This window comes from Peromyscus leucopus, chromosome 6 (genome assembly GCF_004664715.2).
Source record: "Peromyscus leucopus breed LL Stock chromosome 6, UCI_PerLeu_2.1, whole genome shotgun sequence".
Lineage (NCBI taxonomy): Eukaryota > Metazoa > Chordata > Mammalia > Rodentia > Cricetidae > Peromyscus > Peromyscus leucopus.
Genome location: NC_051068.1, coordinates 44,270,358 through 44,284,651, shown reverse-complemented (window position 1 = coordinate 44,284,651; position 14,294 = coordinate 44,270,358). Strand labels below are relative to the sequence as shown.

Here is a 14,294-nt window from a genome sequence, read left to right as displayed (position 1 = left end):
TCTCAACTCCTGGGCAGGTCAAATGACCCTTTCATAGGGATCACATATCAGATATATACATTACGACTCATAACTGTAGAAAAACTACGGTTATGAAATAGCAACGAGAATAACTTTATGGGTGGTGGTGGGGGGTCACCACAGCAGGAGGAACTGTATTAAAGGGTCGCAGCATTAGGAAAGTTGAGAACCCCTGATGTAGACGATCACGAAGGACCTCCCTGCAAACAGTGGAAAATTAAGTGTGTGGTTCCACGGAGTGAGTTTGTGCCATCCTCTAGCAGCTCCCCACATCCTTAAATTTGCAGTGACATTAATCTAGAGGCAGGGAGGAAAGATCATTTCTTCCAGGCGGTGACTCTACCCAGACAAGGCTCCCTGTTTTGAACTTCTGTATCTCACTCTGAGTTTCCTGCTCCCGCTGGGGCGCGGCCATGCCATCACCTGCTCCAACCTGGCCCTACCTACCAGACCGGCTTCCTGCGTGGCTTCCCCACCCCCACCCAATCTCGGAAGGGAAAGTGTAGATTTCCACGAACACAGGGCGCTCTATCTTCTCGGGCTGCAGCGGCTCTCCCTTACTGGAGCTGCCTTTGTGCTTGGAGGTAGCTCGCCCAGCAAGGGCGAGCAGCCGGTCACCTGACCCGCCCCGGGAGCAGCCGGTGGCTTCCGCCGCATTCCTGGAATTCTTCCTCGCGGCAGCGGCGGGTGGACAGCTGCGGGTTCTCTGTCCGCCTCCCGCCCCAGCCGGCTAGCAGCTTTCGGCCAGTGACAGCTAGTGAGCCTTGGAGGAGGAGCTAGCAGGTAAACTGAGTTTGCGGGGACAGCTGCGGACTCCCTGAAATGGGCCGCTCCACGCAGAATCATTCCTCTTTTGTCGAGCCTGGTTTTTTTAGGAAAGTTAACTTGCCAATGGGTACCTCCTTAAAAAGAAACAAACAAACAAATTTAAAACTAAGAAAAGAGAGTAGGTCTCAAGGTAGGTTCTCTTACACATGGGGTGGAGCAAATTATGAGATTAATGAAAAGCGCAGAGTAGTAAGACAATTTATAAAACAGATTTCTTCTTGGTTTTGTGTAACCTCAGTAAAGGCATTTAAAGTAATGAATGACTGCTCTTCTATATCCACCCACTACGTTAGTGGGTTTATTGAAAAGTGACTAACCAAGAGCTTAGTGCCCAGAAAGGATTTGAGTATGCACACATGTATATGCATGTTTTCATGTGTGCACATATGTGCCAACCATGCGTGCACATATATACATATATCTGGTCCACAGTACTACAATACAGATGAGACCAGGGAAAGTATGCACCAGTACTAGAAAGATAAGTAGTGCAGATTAGGCAGATTTGACCAGGCTCGGGCCATGTCTTCAGCTTCAGTTACAAAATAAACAAGCAGGAGAAACCAGACATCTAAGCAAAACATTGACCAGAAAATAAATAACTGCTTTGCCAATCCTAATTCTGAAAGGAAAAAAAAAAAAAAAAAGAGGCAGTTTGGTGCAGCCAGAGCGGAGCATTCCTTCAGTGAGGGCATGGGGAGGCAGCTCTGTCATAATCATGCATGTTAGTGTCTGGCTACAAAAAGTCCTGGGAGGGCTTTGTACCTGGAGACCTACAGCTTTCTGTCCTAACTCTGCAACTGTTCTTTGGGCATTTGGACAGCTGTTTATTCTTTTCTCTTAGCTTCAGGTTTCCATTGCATGTCTTGTCATAATCACATGACTCAAAACTTGGGAAGTACTGAGAATAATGCTCGAAGGTGGCAAACACCAGCTCTTGGTTGGGTTGGGGGAAAGACGGGGGTTATATTTCTTGCCTATCATGTCTGACACCATTTATCAAAAGACAGGCCAAGAAGGGAGTGTTAGATCACAGTTCTATGCGATACAAGAGTTTTCAAACTGAAGACCCATAAACTCAGAGTAAACTGTTCCTTTTTTAAGCTTGGGTTCACTGATACATAAACAACCATATAGAAATCTGACTGCTTAGAAAGAGTCTGATATAATGTTAGTAAAACTGAGTGGGGAGACCCAGCAAGGCCTCTCTCTTCAGATCTTTCTTTGCCTCTCTGTGTAGCATTCCTTCTTGGTTATAGGACACAGAAAGTCTTACTGTCAGAAAAGCTATGATAGAGAATGTCATAGCTAGCGCCAACACATAGGCAAGAGATTAGAGTGCAGATCCTCGCCTTTGTGGTTGTTTGCTTTGCTCTAGCTTCTGTGACCTGCCTTACAGAAGAGATATTCTAGTTGCTGTGGCTTGCTTTCTGCAGGGAGGGGAAGAGAAAGGGAATCAGGAGACAGGAGGACACAAGGTCATATTGAAACTTTACTCCGAGGCAGCTTCTAGCACCTTCACTTTAGGGTATTGTTTTCTTAATTCCAATAGTCTCATTTTACACGTCATCAACTTTGATCTTTAGTATATTGTGGTAGAATAGTCCTGCATTAGACCCGTTTTGCAGATGAGACAAGGAAAATTATGCACCAATGATCCTTCAGGCCTAGAATCCCAACCTCACCTTAAAAAGCATCCCTTGCTCTGAGTTTAGCACATGTGTGATGAGTGAAATCTGTAAATTCCTTGGTATCTGAAAAGATGTTGCTCAAATGCCGTTTCCTCTACTGAGCCTTTAGTATCCTCTTCTTCTAACGGTGGACTGCCTCTGACTCCCTCACCCGCTTTTGTAATACCCAGGAGACTGTTCTCTAGATCATATCCACATGGCAGACTATTTAGTTGAATTGCCATTTTAAGGAAGAAGGACCTCTTTTGGTTTACAGTTCCACGGGATACAGTCGATCATGGTTGAGAAAGTATGGCATACATCCAAAGTCAGGAAGCAGAAAGCAATGAATGTAGATGCCCAGCTCACTTTCTCCATTTTATTCAGTCTGGAACCCCAGCTCAAGGAACAGGGCCACCCAGATTTAAAATGGGTCGTCTCACCTTGATTGACCTAATCTGCATAATTCCTCAAAGACATGCCCAGAGATTAGTTTCCATGGTGAGTTTAAATTCCATCAAGTTGGTAATCAATATGAACATCATGGTGCCTAAAGAAATGTTTTCACATGAAGGGAACAGTAGATCAAGCTGGAAGCATGCCTGAGATGCTTCACAGCAGGCATCATGTAGAGTGGGAAGGAGCCCAGGGACCAACTGCCTGTGGGGTTCCTCTCCATAGGATGCACTTCTGCCTCCTTTCAGATTCCATCTCTGATTTGTCTGGGGCAGCTCAGTTGCTCCATGAAGTGCAGACATTGTCCAATGACCAAAGCAAAAACTCATTTCTATCCCTTATCTATGCTTCTGGCTATTATTTTATGGAGGTTATCCCTTGCAACTGGAGAAAGGACGTGTTAAAAAGAGAACTAACCTAACATCCTTTTAAGATATTGTAGTTCATCATTCCTCATTTTTCCAGGGAGCATACTATTTTGGGATGCACTCGCTCTGCCCCTCCACCCCCCAGGTCTCCCCACCACCCCTCCTTTTAAATTCCAGAACTCCTCTTTCTTCTGCTTGTCCTGCTCTTTGGTTCTTCTAAACCCTAGGGTTTAAATGGGCAAGGGTTCAGGGGAGAAGATGCAGTCATGTTCCCACTTCCTCATTCTCCTTACACCTTCCTTCTTAAATGTTAGTATTACTCTAGAGCAGTGGTTCTCCACCCTCCTAAGCTGCAACCCTTTAATACAGTTCCTCATGCCGTAGCGACCTCCAACTGTTGCTGGAGAGCTTCTCTCCAGGTTTCATTAAGCCCCGCAGTCCCACAATCCACATATAAAATAATCACTCAGACATTTATATTATTTATAAACTGTATGGCCGTGGCAGGCTTCTTGCTAACTGTTCTTATATCTTAAATTAGCCCATTTCTATAAATCTATACCTTGCCACATGGCTGGTGGCTTACTGGTGTCTTTACATGCTGCTTGTCCTGGCGGTGGCTGCAGTGTCTCTTCCTCCTTCTTCCTGTTTCCCCAATTCTCTTCTCTCTCTGTCCCGCCTATACTTCCTGCCTGGTCACTGGCCATCAGTGTTTTATTTATATAGAGTGATGTCCACAGCATCCAACCATAAAGCTATTCTCATTGCTACTTCATAACTGTAATTTTGCTACTGTTATGAATCATAATGTAAATATTTGTGTTTTCTGATGGTCTTAGGCAACCCCTATAACAGGGTCATTCATCCCCAAAGGGGTCACGACCTACAGGTTGATAACCACTGCTTTAAGAGATTTGTTTCTAACAGTGGCCTCACCAGCTCAACTTCTCCATGTAGCTGGAAGGTTTCTCTGGTCCTGCCCAGCCCTGCGGTCCCAAAGACGCTTATAAAATAATCACTCAGATGCTTAATATTATTTGCAAACTGTATGGCCTATGGCAGGCTTCTTGCTAGGTAGCTCTTTCATCTTAAATTAACCCATTTCTATTAATCTATGCTTTGCCACGTAGCCATGGCGTTACCAATCTGCTGGCATCTTGCTTCTCCTTGGGCAGCGGCTGGCATCTCTCCTGCCTCTGCCTTTCTTCTTCCTATCTCTCTCTCTTGGAGTTTCCTGCCTGGCTCTATCCTTCCCTGCCATAGGCCAGTGCAGCTCTATTTATCAACCATTCAGAGAAACACATATTCAGTGTACAGAAAGACATCCCATAGCATCTCCATGTTCAGTTAGTTGTATAAATGTTGCCTTCAGTAACGGGGCCCAGTTGTCAGTCTGTGAAGAGCAACCTATTGTTCCAGCAGCAGCCTGGGTTGTTTGGGGATTCCCATGGGACCTCTTTGGCCAACAACTGGATTATATGTAACCCAGTCTTGGTACTGTGTAGCACGAATTCTAATTGTTGTTGATAAAAATCCAGGGCCAGATATCAGGGTAAACGCTGAAAGATCAGAGAGACAAAGGAACAAGCCACAGCCACCTCTCACTTCACCAACTCCTCAGCCTGAGGAGACTGAGCTCCTGTCTCCTCCCACCTTATATTCCTTTCTCCACGTAGCCATATCACTTCCTGTCTCCACCTCCCAGTGCTAGGATTAAAGGCGTGTGTGCCTCCCAAGTACTGGGAGCAAAGGCATGAGATCCAAGTACTGGGATTAAAGGTATGTGCTACCACTGCCTGGCCTCTATGGCTAACTAGTGGCTGGCTTTATGTGTTAGAGCACACACAAAAATATCACCCCAGGACTAGAAGCCTCTGGTGACAAGACAGAGGTGGGACTCTGTCTCCCTCATTATTTGGTAATGTCATTTATGCAGCCTTCATATTTGTACACATGTTAGAAAGATTCTACTGTATTAGGTTTCCATACTGCCCCTCAATGCCCCTTAACTTTAACTGTCTCTCCCTGTATTCTCTCCTTCAGCCCCCTCTCCTCTCCTCTTCCCCACTGGATCCTCCTATTCAGTCCCCATAATTATCTATTTTATTTCCCATTCCTAACAAGTTCTATCTGTACCCTCTAGTCCCTTACTCTGTACCTAGACTCTACAGTACTATGGACTGTAGCTTTGTTATCATTGATTAAACAGCTCATATCTACATGTATGTAAGCAAATATATACCATATTTGCCTTTCTGATTCTGGGCTACATCACCCAGAATGAATTTTTCTAGCTCCATCATTTGCCATTAAAATTTCACAATGTCATTTTTTAAATGCTATTTTTTAAATACTCCATTGTGTAACAGTGTATTTTCTTTATCCATTCTTCTGTTGAGGGACACCTAGGTTGTTTCCAGTTTCTGGCTATTATGAATAGAGCAACAATGAACATGGTTGAGCAAATGTGTCTGTGGTAGGATGAAGTGTCCTTTAGGTATACTCCCAAGAGTGGAATAGCTGGATCTTCAGGTAGATCAGTTCACATCTTCCTGGGGAACCACCACGCTGCTTTTCATAGTGGCTGTACAAGTTTGCACACCCACCAGCAATGGATGAGTGTTCCCCTTGTTCTATATTCTCCCCAGCATGAGCTGTCACTTATTTTGTTGACTTTAGTCATTATGACAGGTGTAAGATGAAATCTCAAAGTAGTTTTGCTTTGTAATTCCCTGATGCTAAGAATGTTAACTTTATTTAAGCGTTTCTCAGCCATTTGAGTTTCCTATACTGAGAATTTTCTGTTTGGATCTGTACCCCATTTTTAATTTCTTAAGTTCTTTATATATTTTGGGTATTAGCTCTCTGTCTTAGTTAGGGTTTCTATTGCTGTGAAGAGACAACGTGACCGTGGCAACTCTTATAAGGAAAACATTAATTGAGATGATGGCTTACAGTTTCAGAAGTTCAGTCAGTTATCATCATGGCAGGAGCATGGTGGCATGCTGGCAGACATGGTGCTGTCTACATCTTGCTGGCAACAAGAAATGGTCTGTCTCATTGGGGATAGCTTGAGTATAGGAAACCTCAAAACCCACTCCCATAATGACACACTTCCTCTGACAAAACTGCACCTACTCCAACGAAGCCACATTTTCTATTAGTGCCACTCCCTTTGGGGACCATTTTCTTTCAAACTACCATACCCTCTATCATGTGTGCAGTGGTTAAAAACAACAACAACAAAAACCCAAAACAACAACAACAACAACAACAAAAAAACCTTTTCCCATTCTGTAGGCTACTGCTTTGTCTGAATGATGGTGTCTTTTCCCATGTAGAGGCTTCTTGATTTCATGAAGTCCCATTAATTAATTGTTGATTTCAGTGCCTGAACTAATGGTGTTCTGTTCAGAAAATATTCTCCTTTGCCAATGAATGGGCTAGCCTCCACTTACTCTTCTATCAGGTTCTGTGTATTTTTTTATGTTAAGGTATTTGATCCATTTGAAGTTTTGTGCACTGTGAAAAGTATGGTTGTATTTGGATTCTTCTACATGCAGTCATCCAACTTGACCAGCACCATTTATTGAAGATGCTATCTTTTTTCCAGTGTGTTTCTGTCTTCTTTATCAAAACTCAGGTGTTCATAGGTGTGTGGATTTATGTCTAGATCTTCAATTCTATTCCATTGATCAATATGTCAGTTTTATGCCCATACCATGCTGTTTTCATTATTATGGCTTTGTAGCACAACTTAAAATTGATAATAGTGATACCTCTAGCAGTTCTTTTTTTTTTATTAAGAAATTGTTTATTCATTTTTACATACCAACCACAGATCCCCATCTCTTCTCTCCTCCCCTTCTCCCCACAGCCTCCCCCCCCCCAAAAACCATCCCCTTCCCTCCTCTGAAAAGGTAAGGCCTCTCATGGGGAGTAGCAAAGCCTGGTACATTCAGTTAACACAGGACCAACACCCGCCCCCGCAGCACCAAGGCTGTGCATAGTGTCCCACCATAGGTAATGGGCTCCAAAAAACCAGCTCATGCACCGGGGATGGATCCTGATCCTACTGCCAGGGGCCTCTTAAGCAGACAAAGCTGCACATCTGTCTCAACTACCAGCAGTTCTTTTATTATTCAGGATTGTTTTAGCTATTCTGTTTGTTGTTGTTGTTGTTGTTTGTTTGTTTTGTGTGTGTGTGTGTGTGTGTGTGTGTGTGTGTGTGTGTGTGTTTCCATATGAAGCTGAAAATTATCTTTCCAAGATCCGTGAAGAATTGTGTTGGAACTTTGATGGGGATTTCACCGAATGTGTCGATTCCCTTTGGTAGGATGTGTTGTTTTTACTATGTTAATCCTACCGATCCATGAGCCTGGGAGATCTTTCCATCTTCTGATATCTTCTTCAATTTCTTTCATCAAAGACTTGAAGTTTTTATACAGGTCTTTCACTTTCTTGGTTAGACTTACCCAGAAATATTTTATATTATTTGAGGCCATTGTGAAAGATGTTTTCCTTATTTCTTTCTCAGTACATTTGTCATTAGTATATGGGAGGGCTACTGATTTTTATGAGTTTACTTTGTATCCAACTACTGTGCTGAAAGTACTTGTCAGCAGTAGGAGTTGCCTGGTGGAATTTTTAGGGTCACTTATATATACTATCATATAATCCACAAGTAAAGACACTTTGATGTCTTCCTTTCCAACTTGTGGCTCCTTGATCTCCTTCAGTTGTCTTATTGTTATAGCTAAGACTTCAAGGGCTACATTAAATAGATATACAGAGAGTGGAAAAACACATCTTGTTCCTGATTTTAGTGGAATTGCTTTTTCTCTCCATGTAAATCAGTGCTGGCTATGAACTTGCTGTAAACTGCCTTATTATGTTGAGTTATATCCTTTGTATCCCTAATCTCTCCAGGACTTCTTTCATGAAGGGGTATTGGATTTTTGTCAAAGGCGTTTTCTGCTTCTGTTGAGATGATCAAGTGTTGTTTTTGTTTTTTCAGTTTGTTTATATGGAAAATTACATTTATTGATTTACATATATTGAACCATCCCTGCATCTCTTGGATGAAACCTACTTGATCATGGTGGGTGATCTTTTTGATGTGTTCTTGGATTAGGTTTGCAAGTATTTTATTGAGTATTTTTGCATCTATGATTAATAAGGGAAATAGGTCTATAATTTTCTTTCGTTTTTAGGTCTTTATGTGGTTTGGATATCAGGGTAACTGTGGCCTCATAAAATGAACTGGGCAATGTTCCTTCCGTTTTTATTTTGTGAAATGAATTGAGGAGTATTGACATTAACTCTTCTTTGAAACTCTGGTAGAATTCTGCACTAAAACCATCTGGTTGTGGGCTCTTTTGTTTTGTTTTGGTTGGGAGACTTTTAATGATTGCTTTTAATTCACTAGGGGTTGTGGTCTGTTTAAATTTTCTTATCTGATCTTGATTTAGCTTTGGTGAGTGGTATGTATTGAAAAAAAATTATCCATTTCTTTTAGGTTTTCCAGTTTGGTAGAGTATAGCTTTTTTAAAGTATGTCCTTATGATTCCCTGGATTTCCTCAATGTCTGTTGTTATGGGCCCTTTTTGTTTCTGGTTTTGTTAGTTTGGAGAATGTTTCTCTACATTATAGTTAATTTGAATAAGGATTTGTCATTCTTACTGATTTTTCTCAAGAACCACCTCTTTATTTCATTGATTCTTTGTGGTGTTTTGTTGCTGTTTTGTATGTTTTATTAATTTCAGCCCTGAGTTTAATTATTTATTTGCATCTACTCCTCTTAGATATGATTTTTTTCTAGAGTTTTCAGGTGTGCTGTTCAGTTGCTAGAATGAAATCTTTCCATTTTTTTTTAATGTAGGCGTTTAGTGCTGTGATCTTTCCTCTTAGCACAACTTTCATTGTGTCCTGTAAGTTTGAGTATGGTCTGTGTTCATTTTCATTCAATTCTAGAGAGTCTTTGATTTCTTTTTTTAATTTCTGTCCTGACCCATTTTTTGTTCAGTAGAGAGTTGTTCAGTTTCCATGAGTTTGTAAGTTTTCTCTTGTTTCTGCTGTTGATATCCAGCTTTGGTCCTTCATAGTCTAATAGGATGCAGGGAGGTATTCCAGTTTTCTTGTATCTGTTGAGACTTGGTTTGTGTCTGAGTATGTGGTCAGTTTTGGAGAAAGTTCCATGAGGTGCTGAGAAGAAGATATATTCTTTTGTGTTTGGATGAAATGTTCTGTAAATGTCTGTTAGGTCCATTTCATTTATAACATCAGTTAGCTCTAGCATTTTTGTCTTTAGTTCTTGTCTGGATGACCTGTCTGTTGGCAAGAGTGGGGTATTGAAGTCTCCCACTATCAATTTGTGAGGATCAATAAATTATTTAAGCTATACTAGGGTTTCTTTTACAAACTTTGGTGTCCTTGTGTTTGGGGTATAGATGTTTATATTAGTCAGGGTTCCCCACAATAAACAGACCTTACCTTGTAGAATGAATCTATACATACCATACATGCATATACACACATATCTATATCTATGTAGATAGATAGATAGATAGATAGATAGATAGATAGATAGATAGATGGATGGATATAGGATTTGTTAGAATGACTTACAGGCTGTGGTCCAGCTAATACAGTAATGACTTCCTATGAACAGCAAGTCCAAGAATTCAGTAGTTCTTCATCCCACTGGATGTCTTCAGAGTATATAAGCTGGTCTACAGTATCTTGAATCCCAGAGAAGTGGGCTGTAGTGCCAGTGACAGAATGGACTTGCTAGTGAGAGCAAGAGCAAGTGAGTTAAGAGCAAGGCTTCTTTCTTCCATGTCTTTATATTGGCTTCCAGCAGATTAGAGGTGAGTCTTCCCACCTCAAAATATCTGGGTTAAAGATATGTCTTCCCACCTCAAAGATTCAGATTAGAAGTGGATTCAAATGATTTAATTAAGCAAAAAACCCTCACATGTGTGCCCAGTCATTTTGGGGGGTTTAGTTAATTATAGATTTAGTCAAGTTGACAACAAAAAAGTCATCACAATGTTACTTGGTCTTTTTCTCTTGATGTTATTAATATTCTTTCTTATTTTTTTGTATGTTTAGTGTTTGGATTACCTTTCCTGGTCCAGTCTATTTGGTGTTCTGTAAGCTTCTTGTATATTGATAGGCCTCTCCTTCTTTAAGTTAGGAAAATTTTTTCCATGATTTTGCTGAATATATTTTCTGTGCCTTTGCCCTGGGTTTCTTTTCCTTCTTCTAGTCCTGTTATTCTTAGATTTGGTCTTTTCATAGTGTCCCGGATTTCATGGGTGTTTTGTGCCAGGAGCTTTTTTATATTTAACATTTTCTTTGGCCAAGGTATCCATTTATTCTATTATGTCTTCAATGCCTAATATTCTCTCTTCTACATCTCTTGTATTCTGCTGGTAAAGCTTGCCTCTGTGGTTTCTGTTCGAGTTCCTAAATTTTTCCTTTTCAGATGTTCCTCAGTTTGGGTTTTCTTTATTGATTCAGTTTCACTTTCAGGTCTTGAGTTGTTTTATTCATTTTCTTTCAAATGTTTGTGTTTTCATATATTTCTTTAAGGGACCTATTCATTTTCTCTTTAAATATCTCTATAATATTCATAAAGCCTGTTTTAAGGTATTTTTCCTGTGTTTCAGCTATGTTGGATACTCAGAACCTGCTCTGACAGGATTGCTGCGCTCTAGTGGAGACATATTGTCCTGACTATTATTGATTGTGTTTTTACACTGGAGTCTGGACATCATGGATTGGGAAGATTGTAATTTCTAGGTATCGTCTTTGTTGAGTGGGTGTTTTGTTCCTTAGTTTTTGTTACCCTCTTTGATTCTTAGGAGAGTATAGTGGCTGTGTATTGCCTGGTAGGAAATTTATTATTATTATTATTATTATTATTATTATTATTATTATTATTGGTGCAGGAACTGGGGGTTCTAGGTAAAATGTGTTTCTGGGTATTGGGAGCTGACATTGCAGAATAGGGATGGGTTGGGGTGGGTTGAGGGTTCACAGGAGGGAAGAAACCAGAGATCTGTTTAGTTTGTCTCCTGGGAATGGGGCCAGACAGTGAGGAAAGGTCACAGCAGAAGGTCTACTATTGAGCTGGGTGTGAGACCAAGGGATTGGACTTGGAGAAATGGAGGGAAGGAAGAGGATCTGCAGTAAGCATACTTGCTTGCCTAGTCAAAGTGTCCTGTGGCTTCCCAGGGTCCTGCTGGAGTTGGGGGTTGGGACAAAGCAAATAGTTTGGGGAGGGAGGTTAGGAGGGGAAGATCTATGGGATTTACTGGAGATGAGGGTAAAGGGGGAAGGGAGGCTGAAGCAGATGTTCTGTGGCAGGGCTGGAGACAAGGCTGGGGGACTGGATTTGAAGGAACAGACGGAGAGGTGCAGATCTACAGCTAGCCTACCTGCTTCCCTGGCTGGAGTAGTTGGGGGTGGGAAAAAGCCAAGAGTTGGTGGGGGGAGGTTAGGAGGGGCACATCTATGTAGGCTACTGGAGATGAAGGCTTGAGGCAGGGGTGGGGGTGGGGTTGGCAGGTAGGTGGTCTGCTGTAGAGCTAGGAGCTAGGCATGAGACTGACACAAGGGCATTGGATTTGCAGTAGCTGATGGAGAGGTGAAGATCTGATGTGTTAGCCTGCCTGTTTCTCTGGCCAGAGTGAACCTTATTTTTCTAACGCTGGAAGATAGTATAAAAATTGTACATCAACAGATAAGAATGCCCTTGAAATCCCTAAAAAGGGCCAATGAATAATTGAAATACTGTAGATAGATTGGCTTGAATATTCCACGAGAGATTTGGCTTGTGTCTAGATACACAGTAAACAGAGGATAAGCATCTTGAACGCTAAGACTGCATACATCATAGAGGTGCTCCCACAGCAGTAGCTCCCAGGGGAGATCTGAGAGTGCCCAAGGGACCACAGAGTCATCTTTCTTCTCCCTCTCATTCTGGGGAACTCATTCACACTGAAATGATGGTCAGAATCATCTACTGCTCTTAAGTGCCTCACTCTGGACTCTTATTCTCTGAGAAAATGGCTACCCTTATCAATTGCTTTCATGAAGGAAGAGTTTCCACTTCACTGTAAACTGTGGTGGAAAGTCTGCTCACCCCAAAGCAGGAGATTAGTCCCACAACTAAGGGACCTTGAGGAAATCATCAAACATCACTGGCCACCGAATGACTGCTAAAATCTCTACTAATGCAAACAATCTATAATTCCATTAGCTTCGGAAGGGAACTGAAGAGAATAACCAGGTATCCAACTTGTCGCCTTGCTCTATTCTCTGTGAACTCTGTTACATAGTGGAGAAGTGAAGTGAAATTATCTTATTCCAACTGAATAACAGAGGGAGGATACCTGATCCCAAAGGCCTTCCTGTTTTAGCCTGCCCTGCAATACTATCATGTTCTACGTCAGCACTCAAGTTCAATTTCAGGAGAGATCTCCCGAACCCACACACCGAGATGAAGCCCTTTATCTCATGGCTATTTGATTAGAGTGCACAGGGTTGAAGTGAGGAGATAACTCTGTAGACTGAAGGAAGGAGGGATTTCTTTTGCCATATAGCTGGGACGTGCAGCCAAGAGAGTAAGCTAGTCTCTCTGTCAGGTTCTGGTGGGCTGAGCCCCAAACAGTGGCTCTAAAGGATGCTTCCTATGCTCTCTATTTCCCTCAGCCTCCACTGTGCTGAATTCCCGTGGGCTCTGCCTGCAGGGGATCCAGCAAGCACTGGACTTATTCCCTGCTCTTTCTCTTCTTTACCTGCCTCACGGAGAAAAGCAGGGCGGGGGCGTAGAAAAGACAGTTCAGGAAAAATGTGTGTGAGTCTTGTGTTGCTCTTTCAAAGCTTCAAATTTACTTCTGGAGAAATCTGACGTTTTCTGAAAGAAAAAATTTTCTGAGATTAAAAAAAAAAATAAGAAAGGGCTCATTCAGATACCACCAAACAAGAGTTAATTACTCTACGCATGGCTTTCCAGTTCTTCTCCCCGCTTTCTCTCTCCCTCTCCTTTGCCCTCTCCTCCCTGCCCCTGCTATCAAGGTCACATTCTGAGCTCATGCCATCTGCCACACTGCCACTGTCCACACTGTGTCATTTGTTCCTGTTACAGAGACTGCCAGAGGAGACCCCAAAGTCTGGAGAACAATGGCCCTTTGTGGAATATGAAGTGTACCTATGGCTGCATGGTTTTCTCTCTCTGACGGCGGAGAGCTGAGCATGGCCCTGGGTCCTCAGAAAGCCAACTGATCCAACTCACCATGCATCAACTTTTCAGATTGGTTTTGGGACAAAAAGATCTTTCAAGAGCTGGGGACCTCTTCTCTTTAGATGACGCCGAGATTGAGGACAGCCTGACAGAAGCTTTGGAACAGATAAAAGTCATTAGCTCATCTTCGGTAAGTAAACTGGTTTGTAGACTAGATCTCTAAAGTAGCCAGTCTTGGAGCCAAAGATTATATACCTCCCAGCAAAGGGAACGAGGAAAGGCCAGTGATATCGGTAATGTGTGGTTTAATTGGTATCTTAGAAAAATAAAACTGAACAAGCCCTTATCTTAGGCCAGCTTTCGCCCCCTCACGGAAACCTGAATGTTGGAAATCTCACAAATGGATTCTTTGGGGACTATTTTTACATCCTTGAAATGTCATAGAGAAGAGGGGTGTAACAACTTTGAGAAAAGCAGACCTGCCAAGCCGCACAGCTACATCAGCAAACAAGGCAGGCAGGGTGTGTGGCGGCTGAATAATGAAGGGCGGCAGGTGACGCCTCTGGCACACTGGTAATACGAGACACGGACTGCCAGAGCGCGGCTGCCAGAAATGACAGTTGCCCAGGGCTTGATGATGCTGATTCTGTTTACTTATGCATTGCCTCGCTCTCTGTAAAAAAAAAAAAAAACCTTTCC

General features: G+C 42.2%; 1 protein-coding gene across 1 annotated transcript in view; it reads left to right on the top strand.

Moving 5' to 3' along the window:
* Positions 1–519: 519 nt before the first annotated feature.
* Positions 520–14,294, top strand: part of Veph1 (ventricular zone expressed PH domain containing 1) — a 222,517-nt gene continuing 208,742 nt past the window's right edge. The window contains 2 exon segments of the mRNA XM_037206642.1: positions 520–804; positions 13,500–13,785. Of these exon segments, the coding sequence (XP_037062537.1) occupies positions 13,648–13,785 (138 nt within the window). The 5' untranslated portion in view covers positions 520–804; positions 13,500–13,647.